Below are 23,122 nucleotides of genomic sequence, written 5' to 3'. Positions count from 1 at the left end.
CTTCTTGTCTTCTTGAACCGTATGGAAAACACCCTTTCCAGAATTCATTTCATGTCCTCTCTGACCAGGCCCTGTCAGAAGAGCTTAGCCATGGGCAATGTATACAAGCTACCAACAGTTTTTATAGCACTGGCTATTGTTTTCAAAATGTTGCCATTGAACACTTTTAGTTTAACTATCATGTAAGATTACTGAAGGAATTTGTTTTCTCTACAATGTTCAAGAAATAAATACGTACGTTTATGAAGCAAATACTCCCCAGCTGCCCAAGAATAACAGGATATGAAATCCCTCACTTAGACTGGAAAAACGAGTGCTGCTGGAGATCTGACCTGTTATCTACTGAAGTCAACAAAGAGCCTGCTGCTGACTTCAGATGCGAGGGCTTTGGATCAGCTCCTGATTGCTGCTGCACGCACCCCGTGCAAACAAGCAGTGTTGTCTCCTCGGTTTGTACACAGAACATACTGGCACTTCATTCTTGGATGAAACAGAAAATTGCAAATTGTACCTAGCCACTTAGCATTTTCAGTAAATCTTGGTCTGTGTTTTAGTGTAACAAAGCAACATGTATCAGTCCCTGAAGAAGTTCTTTTGTGTATCCTGCAGGAGCTACAGACCTGCATGTGTTTGAGACTATGGTTTATTAGTGAGTGAATATACTGGTGGTATTCAGCCAGGCCGCAGTTACTTTGCACTAATTATCAGCAAGGGTAAAGAAGACCTGTTTTGGCCTGTCCTTCTCTAACACATGGCATTCAGAAACACACAGGAGCTTGTTTGCTGAAAGGAAAGGAGGCAGAACGTTTGCAATGTTTGTATTTCATAAAGCACTGCTGTTAAATGGGTGTTACTTGCCATGGCTGTTGCAGCTTAAACTCCAGCCCACTGGTTCAGCTGTGAGAGAGAGAAAAGGGTGGTGGTGTTTTTTTAGATCTGTGTCTGCATAGGCAGAAACCACGAAAAGAAATCCTTTAAGAAGTAATAAACTCCCACCCCCCCAATCTCTATCTGTGACTTGGAATGGTTACTATTTGAAATAACATAAATCTGGTCATAAATCTGTCACGGATACCATAACTTGGCCCCAAAATGGCAAATCTAGAGGATATTCGCTTATTTTCTGCTCTGTCTCTTCCTTTCTCTTCTACCTGTATACACACACAAACACACACACACTCTATCTTTCTGTCTTTTTCTCCTTCTCTCTTGCTGCTGCTTCTTCCTCTCTGTCCTCTTCTTTAGGGAGCTGTAAAGAGGTGTTACTGGCATCTTCACAACAGTCTTGTCACTTAGGCCCTTTGACCCATACACAATCCCTTTCATAGTAAGTGATTCCATAAAATTAACATGGAAAATCTTTGATGGAAGCTTGAAGTAAGTGACAGGCCAAGGAAAACTTTTGTTTAGACCTATATAAACATATGTATATCAGTTTATCTCATGCCAAGTACTCGTTGCCAGAATTATTTCCAAGAAATCTGGCTCTTCCGGTTGCTGATACACCAGACTCCTTTACCATTCTTTTTGGGATTAAGACAGGCTCTTTCTGGGCCAGAGGATGACGTGAAGAGTGGATGTATGTCCAGAACTAAAGAAGACCCTGTTGTTGAGAAATGTTTTGAGAAGTATCATTCAGATATGGGTTTTGTTTTTTTTTTTTTAATCTGCGTGATAGTGCCTTTTTGGGAGTACAGTTAGCTATATTAGTTAGCATGCTCGTACTTTCATATTTGTATTTATCCTCTGTACGGACATGGAGGAGAACAACAGAGAGGCAAAAGACAGAAAGCAATTATCTTCCTATAAAAACAAACATATTTTGCCTTTTCTTTATTATCCCATGTGAAGAAGGCTGTCAGATCCTGTTTCCAATTTCACAGGAGGTCACCATCCCAGATGGATCCTGGTTTTCCACAACATCCTCACCTCACTTCGATGACTAACCAAAGATCTGCTTACGGGAGCATCCAAGGAGCAAGCAAAGATGGGGGAAGGTGAGCCCAGGCAGATGGATGAAGACAGGATCCCATTTTATTCCTTGCCCCAAAGCCCTCCAACCCCTTTGTGCAACTGAGCATCCCAGCAGCTGCATTGTGTCAAAAGAGGCTCCAGAAATGATAACAGAGCTCAACACTGTAAAAAAAATTTCTTTATTGTGGTTAAAATATGTATATTTTCATAGAATAGCTGTAATATTGCATCCAGAGATGTATTTTTCGAAAAAAACCCCAACATTTTCTTCATGAGATATAACCATGTCATATAATACAACCCTCTGATATAATACAAACTTCCTTCAGTTTCTTTCTTTACTACTCACTGCTTACACAAAAAAATCACTGACCATTTTTTGCCTGTACTTGCAGAGAAGCTTAGGCTTGTGAGCATATCTCATGTCTCTGGCATTTTGGTCTCTCCTCCATCCCCTTGCCACCTGAGTTTCTGGTAGAGTAGCCCAAGGATTCAGTACAAGGATTCAGTAATCCTTGGCTCATACACTTTGAACATTAGAGTTCCCGTACACAAACCAAATAAATCTTACTCAGCTGTCTCTAAGGTATGAACATAGTTCTCTCTTGGATCAGATGTTCATGGTGTATAACCTAATGTTGGGAGGAGGAGAGATATTTCTCAGCCAGCGTCCATCCTGTGGCCCTTCTATGGGTGCTGGTGGCTTCTGGAGGTGGAAGCAGGGTGTGTGTTCATGAGCATGTGTGTGTGTGTGTAGGTGCACCTGAGGGTCAGTGGGCAGGACAGGGAAGAGGGGCAGATACCATCTAATGCCAAAGGTTACTCTGGTTCTGCCCAGACCTGGAGGAGGTTTGGAATGACAGAGGAGGGGCATGGAGCACCATTTACTTCTCTCATACTCTCATTAGGATTGGAGGGTGAATAGGCGAGGGGACATATACTGAGTGAAAGAGAGGGCGTGTGCCTGTGAGAAAGGATGCATGGGGTGCAGGAACTCAATGGCTTGCTTTGAGTTGTATTTTAAGCTTGTCATTGGGGTGGCTTTATTTTATTCAAGGCCTGACCAAGTTTTTCACTTTTTGCCTCACTCACCAGATAAAGGAGGCTCTGGACTTTGATTTGATATGCCTTCATAATCTTTTTTTTTCTTCTTCTTTTTGACAATACGGATTAGTCTAACTATACAGCAGTCTTATTGACAATGTAATTTGGCTCTTCTGAGTATTGGGGCTTTCTCTCCCAGCCCTGTCGAATTTGTGTGAGGGGTTTGTCTAGACAAGGAAATGTAAGCACAAATTTGACAACGAGTACAATGCACGGAACAATGAGGGAGAGCATATAGGCATTTGGAAGATACCATCTGTATGATGATGGGTTCAGGAACCGGTTTCTACCATAAACCAATGCGTGTGCAGTGCACAAAATCAGTGTCAGATATCCCAGTTTGGACTACAGGAGAACAGAGGAAAGAAAGAAAGAAGCAGAGGTTAAGACAGTAAATTAAACCTGAACAAATACAATTTATAAGACACAATAAGCTTTGTGGAATCTGCCAGTTTTGGGACTAATTGGGGACTGCTGAAATGAAACTGTTCTAAATAATATAAAGGCTCTTACTGGTTTTTAATGAAGATTCATTCAAATGGGTCTAGGTGAAACACACTTCTTTGTTTTTTTTCCTCCATCAACAATCCTGATAATTTTTGCTAGCCCACACATACTGCCTAGTGGTTGTCATTTTTTGTGAAAATGCAGAGAAAATGCTGAAATTCAGTGGAGATATCTAAGCTTTTGCATGCTCTAGTGCTAATCTATCCAGAACTACCATACTGCGAGAGTTTTTGGCCTCAATAAAACATTCATTGATAGTAATTTCCCCTTCCCTTGCCTCCCCTCCCCTGCCAGCCCAGCTCCTGCAGAGGCACAGCAGCTTGCACTGAGCTTCCTCTGAACAGAGGGCTGAAATTACAGTGTTACCAAGGGCAGCCTCTTTATAGGCACAACAGTTTTCAGAGTCTGCAGAAACCACAGATTCTCTTTGGATGCTTGACATTGAGAGGATCTGGCTTATAAAGTAATTTTTCAGTCCCATTTTAACTGAATTACCTTGTGAACCAACAAAATTAGCTCAATAAATGGCTAAAATATTTTGTGACTTAGTATAGTTGTGGAATTCGATAATTCCACAATGTCTCCTTTCTGTTTATCATTTAGGAGCTCAGGTCTTCCCAATTTTCTCTTGTTAATGCAGTAATCCCAGTTGTACCACAAACAGACATCAGAGCAGTTGTGGTTTTTTACAAGTGAGCTGTATAGCTGTGTAGATTTTTTTTTTCACCATGTGATGGTGATGTGATGGTGGATAATGCACACACCACATCTGGAGATACTAATGGAGGAAAGCCCTAAGTCTCTAGTAAACCTGCCTGTGGTCATATATAAGGGAATTATAAGGGAAGAAGGCTTTTTAGAATAAGTCTTTTTTTTTACCTGTACAAATCGAAATTCTCGCCAGTTGACATTGTTACTGACTGAAGGCAAGGAAGTTATTCCCAGAAGGACAAATAAAAAAAATCCTAAAATCCCCAAAGACAAGTAAGAGTCACTAAGCCAGGCATTAGTGGTGTTGAGTGGTTCTGTTCCATTGTTCAGTGCCTGAAGAAAAGAAGAACAGGTATATTTTAGTGAGAGCAGTTTTAGGATCAATATGCGAAAAAGCCCAATGTCCTTTAAGGCACCTAGGAGATAAATGTTATACATTAACTCTCTGAAAATCATTAGAGGTTTACTTTGAATGCCTACTCAAAAAGCAGAAGAGGCATTATATTATATATATGTTCCACATACCTATAATTGTGGTGCATGTTTTACACTGCTGTAGACCTACTCTTGTAGTTAAATAAGGTCAGAAGGTCAAAATATGTGCCATTCTTGAAGGTATGTGGAGAAATAGGGCAATGTGTTTCTTTAAATTAGTCTCAATGTTTCCATTTTCCCTACTTATTTTATTAATATGTAAACTATCTAGGAAGAAGACTGAGGCCAGAAATCCCCTCAGCTCAGCGTAGTATCAACAAACGTCGATATACCAATGGTTAAAAAGAACACAGACACTAGAAAAATAACTCTATTGTAAAGAACATTAGACTGTCCACGTGAATTTCTGAAGTTCAAGATAGAAGGTAGTATTTGTAACAGGGCCAGAAGAAAGGAAGACATAGGGCAGGGCACAAAACTTACCTGGGAGATCGTTTGGCTGCTGATTCTCCATCTTACGTAAGAGCGAATTGGGATAACAAGAGTGTACAAAACGTGCAGAGAAGCAAATGCCAAGGCTACCAGTCCAAGTTGTTTCCTACACAGCATCCATTTGTCCAGCCAGTCTGGGAAACGGCGGTATTTGGTACCTCTGTATAACTGAATAATTGCAGCAAGTACACCAGGAAGATACACCAAGGCAAGAAGGATAAGTGCCAATATAGGGCAGATCCGATTTGGAATGGAAATTGCAATAAAAAAGGAAAAGTCTTTTTTTTCATAAACATAAGGGTAGATTACGTCACGAATCAAACAGTAGAAGAAGAAGAATGTGACTAGGCCAAGGGACAAAAGGATGGGAAACTTCCACATTGGAAAGAGCTGCAGAGGATAGTTTTCTATTTCCTGAGCAGCCAAGAGGGATCCCTTATCTAATGGAGTGAGACCTAGTGCACGAACAATATCCATCACCATCTGTTTAGCTTCCTTGTCATCTCCACAGACAAGCACCTGCAGCCAAAAACAAACAGAAGTTTTATTTAGACAGACTTTTGTGACAACCACTACTGCCATCCTGCCTGGATATGGACAATGAGCACAAGCCTCCTAGGCTTCTTGTTGGCTTCCCTGTTGGCCTTAATTTATATAGGCAAAAAATACTTTCTTGGCCAACAGGTCCAAGAACTAAGAATATGAATCTTTTCTTTGGGGAAAGAGATTGTTTCAAGTGGCAAAATTTTGTATCTGAAAAGAGAAATATGTAACACGCTTAGTACAAGTCTTGCCTAGAAGACTTGACGTACTCTTCTAAAGACCTGCAAGCAGTTTGTAAGCAAAAGGTTTTGTAACAGTAAATAGGAGCAAAATTTTCAGTTGCTGCTACAGTGCTGCTAAGGACTCCAGGGAACTGAGGACAGAGATCTTCAAAACATGATTGCCCTATCACAAAAATAAATATTATTTCTTTCCAAGTCTAGTAAAATAGTGAAGAAACCATCTTTTCTCCTTTTGGCACTGGGAGAAAGGGGGGCAATTTCTCCTCTCATTAATATGATGGAGGCTTGTAGAGCCTAGGCTTGGAAGTCCTTGTGTTTTTGTTTTAGCCAACATCATTTATGTGGCAGCAGAAAGCAAACCTAGACATGGTGTGAGTAGCTGGCTGAAACCATGTGTTGTACAAGAGCACTATCCCTCAGAGCAGCAGAGAACAGGGTAATAATAAATGATTTGTCTTCAAGTAAGCTGCTGTGTTGCTCCCTATGACCAGCTCTGTGCTCGCTGGCCTGTGGTTAAGAAGCTTGTTAAAATGGTTTGCACACACTGTTGTTGTGTTAAACTTCTGTGGCGATGGATTCTGATTTAGAAAAATTTATTATTTTGTTCACCTTCTAGCTCTTTTCTGTTGCCCACACTCATGGTATTGCCCTATCATATCCCTTAGCTTTTTTTGCTTTCTTCATTTTATTCTTGCTTTGATATATTCCTGGTGAACAAGTGATGCAGCCCTCATTTCCTCCTGATTTGCTGTCTCTCTCCCTTTCTAGCTCTGCTATCTTTCTTTCCTTGCTTCTTTAGTGTCTCTGAACACCTTACCGAATTCAGAGGCAAACTATTGATATTCCCTGTCATGCCATATTACAAACCAATAGTAAATTTTAGCTCACATTTAATTTAAATTGGAAAATTGAAGTGAAAATTCCATCTCAACCCTGTCTGATTTGTATGTCCCGTGTGTGTTTTGTCTAGCTGTTAAGAAACCATACGATATATAACTCTATGACACAGGACACCCCTGTTGCTCAGTCTTACCTGACGGCTTGCATCCAGCGTGCCTGACTGCAAGGCCCAGGCTGACACAGTGTTAAAGGCTTTCACAACCTTAGCGCCGGGCACCAGCTGAGCGAGGTACTCCGCATTGGATTCAGGATACTGGTTTATTTTTAAGTTGTTGCTTACGTCCACCAAGACTTTTCCATGAAGAATTTCTGCTAGCTGGGTAAGGAAGTTGTAATGTTGCCTCTGGATTGCTATAATGATGATGGCAGCTTTCTGCGCTGCCTCTGTGTGGCTCAACACCTCTGCATCCTTGGGAATCAGGCCAGATGTCTGTGCGCTCCGGCTTCCAAACACGACGGAGTAGCCGGACTGAATCATTTTATGCCCCAGAGCTCTTCCAAAATCTCCAGTTCCAAATATGCACACTGTCTCCCTTTTGTTAGAAGTGTTAGGAGCCAAAGCCATTATGTTGGAAGAATTTTTATTCATCTGTTTAAAAAAAAAAAGTAATGGGAACAAACTAAGCAAAACGAAAGGTTAGCATCCACTCTGGCTGCACAAAATAAATATCTGAAAGTTTTCTTGCCTCTTAACAGGCTTCCTGCATGATCTTCTGAATACTCTCAGAAGATTTCTGTACAGTTTTTAAAAACCTGTTCTGGATATTCACCTCTCCATCTCTTACAGCACCTTCTTTTCCATCCATTTTATGGATTTTAACATTCAGCTGAACTGTTGCAGTTTTCATCTACCAAAGGGAAAGCAGGAGGAAAGGATACAAAGGCACAGAAAGGGTTGCACACATTTCAGAGTAATTTCTGCTTACTTATGCTACAGAAAAACATTGAAGAGGAGTGTATTTCTAATCAGATTAGAACCTGGAAGGTCTTTTGTAAAATAGAGGTAAAAAGAAGAGATAGAAAAGGTAGCTAAAAACCTATCTATTGTCCTCAGTATTTCCTTAATAGGACTAATCAGTGCCAGTTTGTTTTACTATTGTTCTTCAGTTTCCTGAAGAATGTCCTGTGAAGCATTTGGACAGTGGAATTGGAATATTTCATGCTGAACATTTATTTTTTATATTTATATATTACTCATAATAAAATTCTCTTTGAGGTTTTTATCTATCCTTCTTTATCACTGTACCTGGAAACTTCAAAGTCTTTAATGTATTATCAATGCCATAGCAGTACATGGACATAGACTCTGCTCTGTACTTGCAGAGTGAGACCCATGACACAAATACGGAATTAAAAAGGTCTGCTCCAAAGGTCTTGCAGTAGGTCCACATGCTGTTGTCCTCACTTTACAAAAGGTGAAGTTAGACTAGAAAACCTAAGTCCCGAAGAAAGACCAACAGGAGATCTTGAGAGATGCCTCTCTTGGACTGGCCAGCAATTTACTACTTAGAGCAGCCATTTAATTTGCAGGAGCCCTGATTCAAGTCTTCCACTTCATCGCAGGTAACTGTCTTAATTGAAGCTGTGGGAATAACTGATTTTCCAATTTGCAAGAAAGAAGTGCATGAAATGGTTATCTAGATCCAAAAAAAAAATTGCTTTGCTACTGTTGTTTATTAAACCTTTGTTTAAATTCTTCTGTGAAACACTGTTCAGAATGAAACTCTGCCATTTAAGAATACTGAGATGATACTCTCACTTTCTTTTATGTTTTTCTCTAGCCAGAACAGTTTTTGCTTTTTAAAAATCTGGCATGATTTCAAATTTTTTTGACCCAGAACTTGCGTTTGTTTGATGAATAAAAAAATCAGGCCTGACCTTCCCCCTAACCTGCTGTGACCTGGGTCGTGGAGTCAGGGATACACACATCTTTTTGGCCTGTGCTCTACGGTATAAGCTTCATTAGCAAGATAGTCAGAGAAGTGTTTATTCTGAGAATCATATGTGAAGATTTTGGCCTGAAATAGCTCTGTATGTAGCTAGCAAGCCCTCAGCTGGCATCAATGCCTGCTCAGCATCATCCCTGCAATAAGCTGCAGGAGCCCTGGGATTTAGAGAGCTGCCAAGGGAGTTTCGTTCTGGTCATTAGGGGAAGGCATTGATTCAGGCAGAGGAGAGCCTGAGGATCTGTGTGGCTGTGGCTTGGTTGGCTCATGCAGGTCTCACGGGAGGCCTTGCAGTGCAGCAGGGTGCTAACCCCAGCTCTCCTGAAGCTGCAGTCCCAGCTACCCAGCTGGACTCTGTGTTCTTTGTCAAGTAACACTCTGAGCATGTAAATAGATCCTCAAAGGGACCCATCTGAATGTCTCTTGCATATTTGTGTGCTCTGACACATGCATACAAATGCGAAGTCCTTTGACATATTTAAAAATCATTTTCTCAGGGCTTTATTAACGTCCCATGAGGCTCTAATGTGACTAAAGCTATAAAATTCCTTTTTGGGGATAGTCTGTATTTCAAAAAGAACAGAAGAGTTGTGTATGTAATATTAATAAATGGTCCAACTGAGTACCTATTAAGACTCAACTTTCCTTTCTCAATTTTTGCTTTTAACAAAGTAGGCTCCTATCTAAAATGGAAAGTAAAACTTACTCATAACACACGATCACCCAGTTGAAAACTTCTCTATTTGTCCTCAAGAAATTATTAAGTAACTGCTGAGTGAACGATGCAAATCATTCTCCTCTCCAAAGTAAGACTGGAAAAAACCAAAACTCGAATGGATGTTACCAGGTAATATATTTGGTAGATCGGTTAAAGTTATGTTTTGTTTGAGCTTATAAAATTATTTAATATAGAAATGGATCCACCAGCAAGAAATAAGTCTATAAAGTGCTTCAGTTCAGTAATACTGAACATCTCATTTGCTAGTGAACACAGAACTCATTTTGCCAGAAAAAAAGAGGGAGATGAAAAGAAAAATTAATGTAAGGAACATAATTTTTTTTCGAAATACAGTTTCTGGGAGCACCATCTAAGATATAAAATGACTTGTACAAGGCAGTGAATATTATTCCATAGAAAGGTGAAGAGAGTTAAAGCTGCATTTAATAATGGTGGCCTAATTTATCTTAATACCATTTTTAACAAGAGAGACAATTTACTTGAATAAAGTAAGCAGAATTTACCTTTTCTTTTTAAGAATTACTTAATAGGGATGTCCATAGCTGTTATTATGGTACAAATATTAGAAATAAACTTGTCATGAACCAATTTTTTTAACAAAATAAGCATATTGGAAAACTGATATTAATTTAATAATGCACCTGCTACTTCTAAAAATCACATGTAAGACAAGGCAAGCTTGCTTTTAAATCCCAGGTCTTCTGGACCGTGCCTCATTCTAACAAAGACAGAAATGAAATAAATTTTCTCCATTGAATCCTTTTTTTCCTTCCTTCCAACATGCATTTGTGCCATGGCTGTTGTTGAACTAAGAGAAGGTTGTGGACTTTGCAGTGAACTTCTGGACATTAAATCAGGTGGTAGGTTATGAGCACATAGACAGTGCATAGATAAATTGTGGCTTTGCTGTGTGTATCTGAAGAAAATGCAGCCTCTGATGGCAAGTGGGTGGGTGTAAAGTCAAAACAAGGAAAATGGCCTGCCAGAGTCCCATGACAGCAACAGCTGCAATGTGAGAAGACATTAATTTGCTATATAGGACAAGGTGTTTTACTGTCATACATCAGTGTGAAAGATGTGAAACAGAAATACTTCACGGGGAACACAGAGCCAGTCTGGTGTCCGGGAGCACAGCCCAAAGGCTCGCACTGGGGTCTCAGTAAGCAGTCGGTGGCAGTGGGCTCTGCTCTGTGCCCATGGATTACGCTGAGTGCTCTTAAAGCACCAGGGGAAAGCAGAAATACCAGCAAAGAAACATATAATTATCATTATCTCTTCTTTTATATATGTACCTATATATTATCTGAGAAAAAGCATAGAGATTTGTGTGCATACATATTTTTGCTTATATCCATCCCTCTGACATTAAAGCACTAGTGATGCCTTTTGTTATTTGAAAGGTAATCCATATAAACTTCTGCAATGATTAACTGTGTCCTTTATCTTCTGCATCGTTGTTGTATTCTTATACAATGAATTACCCTATTTTAAGGAAAATGGTGGTAATCTCTGAGCTGATTACCACTTGGTCAGTAATGATAAAAGGAGGCTGAAAGAAAAGAAGCTAACTGTGCAAAACTGTCATTTCTACTCAGTACATAAACACTAGGGGAACTGAATGAAGGTACAACGTTTAGTTCAGTGAATATATGTAAATACTTTGGTTATGTCGGAATCTGAATGGAGGCAGGCACCTTGCCATGCATGTGGGAAAAGGGAGGGAGTTCCTAGCAGAAGCAATGCTGCAGATGAAGTACAGTGCTAAAAATGGAAAGGCAGAGATGGGACTGAGGCATAGGCTGGGATGCATAATGGAAAGATCAGAAAGATGTAACATGAAATGGCAGATGGGAGATCAGTGGAATGATTCAAAAGGTAGACAGACAAGATGAAAGGAGCAGGAAAGAGTAATTTTACTATTTACATTTTAAAAAGAAGCAAAACAAATAACTCTGGTAGTGATGTCAAGAGATTATCTAGTCCATCTCCTTCCCTAAAGCAGGAGGAACTATGTTTAAAACAAATCTGACAGATGCTTGTCTAACCTGTTTGTAAAACCTTTCTATGTTGTGGATCCTGGAGTCTTCCTCTCTTACTGCTTTCTCAGCCGTACTATTAGGCAGATTTTCCTATGTCGCCTCCTTCACACTAGACACAGGTGTCAATTTATCCCCCTTCTCTTTGCAGCAGCTTTTGTTGGACATGAAAGCTGTTACCATTTCACCCTTTTCTTCTCTAGATAAAACAACCCCAGATCTTTCCCTGCAACTCATGCTTCTGAGAGTGGTGATCTTTCTCATGGCTTTCTTCTGATCTTTCTAGGCTAAACTGCTCCAACTGTTAATTAAAAGTATGGTGTTAAAAGTGAATGCAGTACTCTTGCTGAGATTTTACCAGGTAGAAAAGGATTGCTTCACTTGCCTCATAGACAACGCATCATCCCACTGTCACATTTGTCTTATTCACAACACAGCTGATTCGTAGTCAGCTTGTCATGCATTAAGGCTATGAGTACTTTAACAAGTAGTGTGTGGCAACAGGAACCAAGATGTGGAGTGAAACAGCTGGTGCTGAGCACATGATCCATGTGTCAGAGATTTCCACCTTGGACTAACTTTGGTCTAGTACTGCAGCCTGAGTGCCCATTAGCAGCTGCAGTGCGTTGAGGTGCACCTAAAGCATGTCTTCTTCAGCTTCATGGAAAGGAATCTAGTTTCATAGGCTCCAAGAGCTCTCTGTGGTGTAAGCAAAGCTTGATAAGTGGTGATCTGCTTCTACGTTTGATCAGAATGGAAATACTAATGTAAATGCATCCTGTTACACCCAATCCTTTAATTGGACTGCTCCATGCTTGATTCCTGACTCAGAGCTGTATCATGCACTTGTCCCTGTTGAATAGCACCATATTTTTTCAAACTGTAGCTTCAATTTGTCAAGAGCATTTTAGTTTCTAAGCCTGTCCTGTAATGTGCTTGCAGCCCTTTTCAACTTTGTCAGATTGTCAGCTTTAATAAGCGTAGTGTCTATTCTGGCATCTACACCATTTAATGAAATTCTGGAATAGGGCTTTTGCCAGGAGAGACCCCCTGTACATCTGCAGTAAATGTAGTCTTCCATTTTGGCAATGATTAACTGAGAGACTGAAGATGCTTCCTTCACTAGTTCTGCAGAACCTTACCTTACATTAGTGCAGTCTAGGCTGTGTTTTCCTAGTATGCTTTTGATAATCTTCTCTAACATTTACCATGCCAAAAACTTCACTCGTGTCAAATTGTACAGCCTCTGTGATTCACAGTGCCTGTTACCCTGTTATAAGAGGAAATTAGGTTGGTTTGGAATGATTTCTTCTTGATTAATCCATGTGCCTATAACCCATTAACCCAGTTCTTTCCTATCTTCCATTTGCTTCCTCTATTTGTTTGAGAATTGTACTTAATGAATTGGGCCATAAGTCTGCACAATCTCTTTATTCTTACTTTTAAAGATAGCTGTTATTCTTGCCTTTCCAGTCTTTCAAAACTTTACCTCTTCCACACAGTTCTTAAAGATAGTTATTAATGGCTGTGGAAATGCTTCAGTTATCCCCTGAACAATGTGAGATGAATACCATCAGCCCTGCTGATCTCAGGTCATTTAACTCACCTGAGCATGGACTAATCTGTTTCTTCTGTCACCTAGCTGGAATTTTCAGCTCTTTACTACTGGTGTAAACCCTTTTATCATAGTGACCCTTCTAGTGAAGAAAGAGCAAAATAGGCATTATAGAGTTGGCTTTCTCAAAGTCATAGTCAATAGCTTTCTCTCAGTTGAGTGGTAGATCAATCCTCTCCTTGATTTTCCTTTAACAGTTCATGTTTTTACAGGAAACTTCTTGTTATTCTAGATGTACCTTACTAACTACTTTTCCTTTTGTGCTGTGGCTTTTCAGATCTTATCAACCTATTAGTACTATTATTCTGTGCTTGTCCATAGGTTTTGATTTATGTACGCTATTTGAGTTTGAAGTTTCTGAAGAACTCACAGCTCCAGCCATGTGGCTGTCTTACTGCAGTCCTTGCTTAATGTTGCAACCTTTATGTCTCTTCTTTTAAAGTAGTTTCTTTAAGCAGCTGCCAAATCATATGACCTCATTTTCCTGACTAACTGGACTTCTCATGGAACATCACCTTCCCACCTTCAGAATCTGCTATACTCTGCTTCTTATTCTGCTAGATGGACAAGTCAATTTTTGAACACTTGATCTTGTCTGGTGGCATATGGTGGCTCCCAGCCATGACAGAACCTCTGTATTTTTCCCCTCTATAATTTTCCAACACCTTCTGCTGGGTCTATATTCTTTTATCTTTTGATTCAGGGCAAAATGTTACAAGATGAAGAAGCATTTAAGGACTATGAGAAGATAAATGGCCAAAGCACTGCCAGGAGTTTGATCCATAGCCATTTTAAAGGAAGGTTTGTAAGTAGAATAAGAGAGTTAATAGCCAGCACAGCCGTGATCCAGGTAGGTTATGATGTTATCTACTGTAGGAACTAGTCTCAAGACTTAGAACACTGATCCATTTATCATCTTTCTTTTTTTTTTTTTTCTTTTTAAGCTAATTGTAAAACTGATAATCCCGAAGGTGGTTGTAAAGATTATACGCAGAAGAAGTATTATGGGAGCATAACTTTAAAAAGTGAAGTATCAAAGGCCCTATTTCTATGTAAACTAAATATTTGGACTGCTATTTCCTTGTAAATAAGAGCAGGGACTCTGTTACGCTATGCAAATAATAAACAGAGCTAGGCATGAGAATGGCCTCTCTGGAGCATCTTGCCATTGTTCTAGTACAACATTCTGGAGGCAACTAAACGTCTTGACATAGAACATCTGGCCAATCATATAGCATGCTGGGGGTAGATCAATCTGTGTGAATTCATATACAGTTATACATGAGTCATGACAACAATATTGACTGCATGTTCCAGTGATTAATGTACTAGAATATCAGTATGAACAGTCTGTTTTCTAGGCTCACCTTTCCAGAAAAAAACTTGTTTCTCCAGATTTCAGAAGGGTTATTTTTCTCTAACGATGGGAAGACACTTGGGTTGACACTCTGGAGCTTATTAAATTTAGTCCATTGCACAGCTGAACTCTAATAATGTGCTGCTGCATGAAGAAGTTAATTCTTCCCTCAGGTTCACTAACCTTTGGTTTTAACTCTACTTGTACAGTAGTGAAACCAGACCATCTGGGGTAAGTGGTCTGGGTTCACACTGTGCCCTCCTGTAGGCCTCATTTTAAACTGTTGACACCTTGCCTTAACTCTGCTGCTCTTTTAACACAGAGATGACTCTGTTTTATCTTTTTTTCCCCCACATCTCTCATTGCCATTACAGCAAGGGTCAGCTGAACTTTCTCACACAGGATCCACGTATATAAGTCCCCAAGCCTCTGCTAAACCTCTTTTTCAGCCAAATCTCTGTATTTCCCTGGACAGGAGAAACCTGAAAACATTCAGTTCCTTACATGGATTCAAGAACTTGTTTACATAGTTTGAACTAGACCCGCAGGGCTGAGCACATTGCAACTAATTTCACCAACAGATTCAGAGCATGTCTTTTCCAAAACACTTTGAAAACAGATTCTCACCACCGCTATGGAGAGAAAGCCCAGCATGCTATCAGACTTTGTGTGATTACACATGTTAATCCTGTGAGCTGATCTTGAGTTGACATTTATGGCTGAACTGGTGAAAATAAGTCCTTTGGAGATGTCCTGTGTCCTGCAGACCTTCTTCATACCTCTTTGAACAGACTAAACAGGTTCAATCAGGTTTGCTTCCCCAGTGCCTGTGTGTACATTTGATGCTTCCGTACTTGATAAACACACACCCTTCTCAAATGTGGGTGGGCTGCACTCGTGGTAAGGACAGTGCTTTGACACCATGCTGACGGCATGTACTCATGCTGGTGGCAAAGAAGAACAGTGCCCACAACCAAGAATGTCAAAGGCAGTGGAAGTGGCCTTTTTTTTTTTCTTTTTTTATATCGAGTCTCTTTTTAAAATTTTTTCCTTCAAATCCTTGTATAACTGTGGATGGGCATGGTGAACATCAACTAAATAAGTAAATGAGCATATATTTTTGTTTGGAATTATAGGTTTTTTGTTGGTAATTTTTAGTTTCTCGTGCTGTCAAGTTCTCCAAAGTTAAACAATTTCTTTCAGGGATACAGTTAATTCTAATTGTTGTCTTAGCTGCTTATTGCACATACTGACAAGTAGAAGTCATCCCCAACTGTTTTTTTTTTTTCTTTTATAAATGAGAATCCCGCTTTGTCTTGTCATCTATGATCAAAAGGTGTATATTAGACAAAAGTGCCTTAATACACTAAAATTACATGTAGTAGTCCATTAAATATAGAAGAAAAAGAGCATGATTAATATTTAATTTCTTGCATATGTAGTACTGCAACTTTGGAAGTATCTTTATGAAGTATTTCACACGTGAATAATATTCAGTAATCATGGTGTAGCTTGGAAAACAGGCAAAAAACAATTTTAAAAATATCCTGGGAAAGACATGTACACTATTCTGAGGCAATCTCATTTACTTAAAATTACATTTTACTGTTTCCACACAGAGAGAAAGAATGCACTCTGTAACAAATACTGTTTCTTATAAGCTGACAGTTGTAGAACCAACTCTACCCTAAATTATAACTGCATTTTCTGTTGCTTGATACACCTAAAACTGAAAGGCGTGTGGCTAAACTACTCTACCATGATTAATCCAGTACTTAAACACATAAAGAAAATAGCAGAATAGCTCCTAACAAACGTATTACAGCAAATTATTAATGCATTTTATTTCAAGCAAATGAATATCTGCTGTTCTTCTTCGCAGAAAATCCTGAGCTCCAAGTTCTGACAAAGCTGATAAAAAATAATTGTTTGAGACAATAAATCCTCCTACAGAGGACATTGCATTTCCCACATCTTCACTTTTTATCAGGAGAACACTAAAGCTGCCTGGAGGCTCTTCAAACAGATGAAGTATAGGCCTAAATAGATATGCTTAATGTTGTCTAAATCATAGCAAAGTACTGAGAGAACTGGAAATCTCACCACCTCCAACTGCTCCCATAAACATGTAAGACCCAGCTATAACTTGATAATTTCCTGAGTCTTCAGGGCCGTTGTACTGTTCTGAGATGTGTAGGTATTAGGCTTTAATCCAGCCTAGTCAACTGCAAGGAGAATGAAAATATTTCATAGAACACATGAAGGTGGGCAAGAATGAGAAGGAGAGATAGACCTGCCTACAGCACAGGGAGCACTGGGTTTATCCCATCTGGTCCAGGAGATGTCCTGAGACCTTGAAGGGCATGTTTTCAGATCCACTGCATGTGGAGAAGTGCCTTCTGGATTCCTGCTGAGTCATCCCCTCACTGTGAAGCTATTCTTCTGAGTGTCTTTTATCTGCCATTTGGAGACATTAACAAATAGCTCTGTTTTACAAAGAAATAACACTAAAATAGTGAAGCCTGGCTTCCTAGAGTTTGTGTTTCTCAGCTGATTACAAGCACTGATTGAAGCGGTTTCTAATCACAGGAGATGACTCCCATAACATTTCTTCTTATGTTGATATTTAGGTCCTTTAAACATATATAGTCACAGTATAGTCTTTCATTTTTCAGGACTTTTCTGTGGGGTCTTCAGCTGCCTTTTTTCATGCACCATAAGGCAAACAGGGCCCTCTCTCCTCATGGTATATTTGTTTGAAATTGGCACTAAAAAATTGAGGGACACACAAACACACATAAACATACATATACTCACGTATCTCTGCATGATCAGTGAAATCACACTGCCTACAGAAATCAGGCTAAAATAATGGACACCCTAAAAAATTAATGATGTACACACACCCACATGCATGTCTGTACCACCAAAAGAGAAGGAAACAAGTGAGAAATGGCTCTTCAGTTGAGACCCTATGTTGTTGTGCTCTGTCAAAAGGCATGGAGGACAAGGGAGGGGATGTTATTTGGGATGCTTTTAGGGACAGCCCATCAGTAGGATACACCAAGATTGGAATTAGCTGACATTGCACAAGCAACCAAAGAAACCCAGACCTTCAGAGCACTAAAAATATAAGAGTTCAAGCTACATATTTATTATGAGCTCTAGGAGTGCATGATAAGCCTGATTCTCTTCCTATTTACACTAATGGAATTGCTGATTTTCAGTTAACTTGCTTTTGGACTGGGTTGGTACAAGGAGGAAGAAAACAAGCCCAGCTGCATCATAAAACCTGTGATAAAATCAAAGGTGAGGTGGCTGCTGAGGCACAGTGATGAAGTTCTTGGCTGTCCTATGCTCTTAGAAATCTGAGGAGTTGGAGGGAAAGTATGATGAAAGATTTAAGAACAGGAGCATGAATATGAAGTTTTCTTGCCACAACAAATATATGTGGATTTGCAGCATGTCAGGAATACGGCCAAGCAAATTTCATAGAAAGTTCATTAATCTGTGCCCTTGCTTATGCAAGACCTATACACTATAATGCTGCCATAAAAAACTTTAAAGACATGTGATTTAACAGCAGATAACTTTATCAGCTCCCTTATTCACTTAATATGAAGTACATTAATTGTATTTACTTGTTCCTTTTTGTTTCCTTCCTTTCTTTTGTGTGGACTTGAACATTTTCCTCTCCTACTTGTCTGCAGTCAAGTGGCATCTGCAAAGACATGCCTGCCTTCAGGACAATATGAACACTAATATTTTCAGAAATAAAGAAATTATATTCCTCACAAAAAGGAGACCGTTTTAAATGCAGTTACATTTTTCAGCAAGGAAAAGTTCTTGTTAGGCAATCTTTTAAAAACTAATTCTTTCTCAGGTTGGAAGACATTCCCCTTCTTACTGAGCCAATGATTTCAGGAATCTTTAAGCAATAACCGTAAACCACAGGCTTTGAAAATTAACTGCTGAGAAGCATGAATTTAAAAACATGTTTTTAAAATAAGAAAAAACAGAGATGAGATTAATAAAAAATTTGCAGAACTGTTGAGGACAGCATCCCATACTGAGAAATGGAAACACGTAGTTCGTGTTTTTGTTTTATTTTTTGACCAAAGCTTCTTTTGAGTTCACCTCAGGTTTTGCAAATGCCCAAGCTTCTGCTGGTAATTCCCCGGCCTGGCCAGCGGGGATGGGTGTGTGCAGCAGTGGGTCACTATCCTGGCTCCTAGCCCAGGCGTTGGTACAAATGAAACCTCTCTGCCAGGGTACTGGCTGTGAGGTACCGCTTTGGGCGCGCAGCATTGCCACCGAAATTGCTCACAGTGCAGTACAGGGCAGGCAGCACAGGAAACCTTACACAAGATTTCTTTCAAATCTCTGCTGAGCCCTGTTACACAGAGGCTGCCACCTTCAGAGGGAGGTCACCTTGGTTTCTGTCTCCTCCTTGCTCCTGGGTCTCAGACAAGGCCACTGGGTATCTTTTGTTCCTACCCCTGTGAAATATGTGATGCCAGGGCAGAAGCTACACTCTCGGTTCTGCATGTCAAGACCATGCAAATAAGTAAGAAGGGAGCAAACCAGGCCCTATCTGTACAACTGAAGGAAAAGGTGGATATTTGGGACATGATAAGGAGCAAAGACAAATGAAAAGCTTATGTGTTCTTACTAAACTTAGCTAAGAGGAAAGAAGATGGTGCCAAGAGGTACAAAACAGTGTCATGCTGCTTTTGTAATTGCCTAATTGGACAAAATAATTCCCTCCTGCAGGGTGACCCTCTCTTGTGGCTCCAGCAAGGAAATGCAATACAAAATGAGGAACTGGGTTTTCTGAATAAACCCATTGTCTTTATTGCATTACCATTTTATGCTATTACAATTATTGCATAATTACCCACTAGTTGTGAGTACTCATGTGTTTTTACATATTTACTGCTCTCACAGCCCTTGTAGCATGGGACCACCCCAGAGAAATCCTTTGTCAAACATTCATGTGCTCTAATGATGCCAGAAAGTGTTTTGCTTTTTAGCAATCAACCTCTCCACTAAATTTCTTAGAACTTAAGGCTTGTTTATCTAGAGGCCTACAGAAACTTGCTCACACGGTATCACTAATGGATCGGTGAAAGGCAGCAGTAAAACACTGATCCCAGCCCTCAGGTGCTGTAACTTGTCTGAGGTGGATGGCTGAGCTGCTTCCATTGATCAAGCACTTTGTAACAGGTTATTATAATTAAGCACCTTTGAAGTGCCAAGTTATATGAAGCTCTGGTACAGTTCAGGTTGTAGAATTCAAATGAAATTTAATAATGATCTCATTTTTATGGGATATCATGCTGTTTATGGAAATGTTTTTTCTGCACATTCAGATTTGTCCTGGCGAGGCTGCTCTACTTGGGAAAAGCACATGGAGGGAAATCATCCAGATCTGAGAACCTGTCCTCATTCCAGATTTAATCTTAACCTCATGTTTTCCTAAGCAAGTAACGGGATCTGCATCTCTCAGTGGAGGTTTAGACCTAGCCTTGTCAATGAACCAGAGTGATCTGCAGCACTTTGCCAGTGGGACACAAAAAGCAGCTCAGCCAAGCATGCGAAGAGCGGTCCTGAGCCGGGTAGCCTGAACCTGTGCCTCCAGCATGCTGCCACCACCAACATTAGAGCATTCCTCTGGTAATCCCACCAGAAGAATGTAATCTCAACAGTTTAGTAAAGTGAAAACAAATAGCTGGAAGCCACCTTGACAATTGTGTCTCCAGGACTGTACTCAGTCGTCACTATGAGGTTGTGAGACAGCTTTGTTAGTCCTCTAATTAATGGTTTTGCTGGCAGCTATTCCCGCTCCTCCTCCATTTCCAAGAAGCACCGATATAACCAGTGCTTACCCAAGCTGCCACTCGCTGCTGACTGCAGCCCTGCTGGAGCACCCTGCCCAAACTGTGGCAGCAGATGGGAAAAAGCTGTCGTTGGCAGCCCAGAAAATGCTCCACAATGACATTTGAGAGTGCACCCATTTCTCACAGCCCTGTCTATGACATCAAGTAAGTGAACTTACTGACTATTTCGTTAGCTGTGCTCTCATGAAGGGGAATGTATATTGGATAAATTTTTAAAAAGGAGAGAGTATGTGGTTCTAAACAGTGATGTCAAAAGAGGAAAAAACACCCCAGTTTTTTGTTTTAGAGCATGCAGGGACAAAACCCCCCACATTTGAACTGCAGGAAGCATCTGTAAAGGTGATATTCATATACATGTCCCTACCTTTTCTTCCCCCAAACCAGCTTTCAAAAACCAAATTCAATACACATTAAAGTCTAAATAGAATAACACAGAAGTCAAAATGCCAACATCTATAAAATGTCTCACAGAAAATAAAGTGTTTAAAATGTTGCAGTTCCACTCTGCTAGGACTGTAATGAAGAACAGAATGGAAGAAACGGTTGTCTCACATCTTGAAGTTACCAAATAAACAGATTTTAATATAAATAGACTGGGAAGCAGTGAGGGAGGCCTTTAAAAAATGCAGATTTTAACTGCTCTCCCTGAAAGCCTCAGTTGCTGTCTGTATTTTTGAGGGACTGGATTTGTAGGGAGGGAAATTGGTTCTGAGCACCCAATGCCCATGCTAGGCACACTGCTGGGGTTTTTACTTTGGACCACCTCTGGTTTGGTCCTGCGAGCTCAGGACACCCTTAGTGTTGGGATTGTTTTGTTTCACCCAGGAACAGCCGAGGCTGCGGGTCCCCAACCCGCTCTGCAATGTGAAACACAGCATGGTACATGGTGGAGGGCAGCACTCAGTTACCTGCTCTGAAATAAAACACTAGTGTAGGCAACACACTTTGTTAATAATTTCTCAACACAAAGTAGACCACTTATCTGGTTATTTCTGCCTGTAACTTAGAGAAGTAATTTAAAAACCTGCCATCTCCCTAAAATTGTACAAATATGAAAAGTGCTTAATACATTTGTATAAGAAAATTCCAATATGGAGGAAGAAAGTACAGGGATGCCTGATTTCCCAATGACTATTGGAATATTTTGGTATGTAGTTACAGCACTACTTCATGCTAGTCTAAATCATTGCTATTAACAAATCTAGGAGCTTCAGGAAGGCCACATCTACAAAAGAATTTACATCTTCCAAAATTGCATAATTTTATAAAGTCTCAACAGTCTTGGAAAAAATTGGCCTATAGTCTGAGTGACAGTTTGTGTTGCAGGTTTAGAGGCAATATGAAGTTTTCCTATATCAAAGCTGAAGAACAGTTCTGACAGCTGCAAATATTCTCTGAATTAATAATGTGGAGCTGGTATAGAAAATATTTAAGAAAAATCCATTTCTTTCTGCAGCATTGAAGCCCCTTGCTTATAAAATATTAAACAGGATTAAAATTGGTATGCGGCTTGAATGGGAAGAGAAAACATGAAATCCACATATGAATCCAGAAGTGAAGATAATAATTAGTTCCAACTGTTATTAGTGATAACTTATGATGTGGGGTAAATCAAACACCCTTGGAGTACCTGCACTTGCTACTAAAATTCAAACAAGGATTTTGGCTCTGGCTTAGGAAAGGAAGTCTGCTTTCTAGCTTCACCACTGACCAATTCTTATATGCAGAAGCTTTCTCCACTTCTTTAACTATAGCAAACACCTCTGGAAGATCATATAAACTCGTTATCTGCTATGTAAGCACTCTGAATAGCAGTTGACTAATCTGAAGTTCTGGTTTGTCTTAGCTTTACAGATACAAATCCTTCCTTATATCTCAGTCCTTCCTTACATCAGCTGTTAGTGACTAATAGGTTTTATAATGTCAATACAAAACCAAGAGACATGGCCTGGCTTTGTATTTTTTTGTGTACCAGGGAGAAAGGCTGGGGTAAAATTTTATCAGGAGACCTAAAAAGTTAAGTTCAAGTCCACCTAAACTTCTCAGATTGACAGTTGAGCCGTTCTGTTCCCCATTCCCACCTGCAGAAGTGAGAGAAACCTGTGCCTCACCTGTGTAAAACTCACCTGTGCACTCAACCTGCTGCAGTCCCCCTAGGCAAGCCAGTGCTTTCCCAGCTAGTGAGATGTTGTTTGCGATGGAGCAAGGGAGACCTCAGGAGCTGTAGAGAGTCCTATTGCCTGGAGCAGAGTGCAGAAATCCTGACAGACTTGCTGGCATTTATCTAGTGGAAGCTGGGGCAAGCATACGGGGGAGGGCAAGATGAGGGGATGTTGCAAGGCTTGTCTTTGCGGGGTGAAAGAACTTCCCGTCAAAGTCTCAGGGAAAGTCCCAGCCCTTGTACTTACAGCTGAGGTGAAACTGTGGTTGCTTTTGTCATGCTGGCAGTGACTTGCCCCTTGGCTATTGGCCAGAGCTAAGATCTGGCTGCGTTCCTCCACACTTGGAAGACTAACCTGAGAATTGCAGAAGCCAAGAATGCTGTAGAAGCACAACAGCAACTATTTGCCTGGAAGGAGAGCTGCTTTCTTTGTATCACAGCTCTCCTGTGCCGTTCCAGC

General features: G+C 40.2%; 1 protein-coding gene across 2 annotated transcripts; it reads right to left on the bottom strand.

Moving 5' to 3' along the window:
- Positions 1 to 2,134: 2,134 nt before the first annotated feature.
- STEAP4 (STEAP4 metalloreductase) lies at positions 2,135 to 22,890 on the bottom strand. 2 transcript variants are annotated; one of them, XM_064444663.1, is made up of 5 exons: positions 22,613 to 22,890; positions 7,042 to 7,497; positions 5,215 to 5,742; positions 4,465 to 4,629; positions 2,135 to 3,423 (listed from the first exon to the last, which is right to left on the bottom strand). In XM_064444663.1, the coding sequence occupies exons 2-5, from the start codon at positions 7,495 to 7,497 to the stop codon at positions 3,154 to 3,156; spliced, it is 1,419 nt and encodes a 472-aa protein (XP_064300733.1). In that variant the 5' UTR covers positions 22,613 to 22,890; the 3' UTR covers positions 2,135 to 3,153. The 2 variants fall into 2 exon arrangements, with proteins under 2 accessions (XP_064300733.1, XP_009510156.1); XM_009511861.2 differs by having other exon boundaries at positions 22,628 to 22,889.
- Between the last annotated feature and the right edge of the window lie 232 nt (positions 22,891 to 23,122).

Source organism: Phalacrocorax carbo, chromosome 2 (assembly GCF_963921805.1).
Source record: "Phalacrocorax carbo chromosome 2, bPhaCar2.1, whole genome shotgun sequence".
NCBI classification, from domain to species: Eukaryota; Metazoa; Chordata; class Aves; order Suliformes; family Phalacrocoracidae; genus Phalacrocorax; species Phalacrocorax carbo.
Note: the sequence above shows the minus strand (reverse complement) of the source record. Positions and strands in the feature narration are given on the sequence as shown.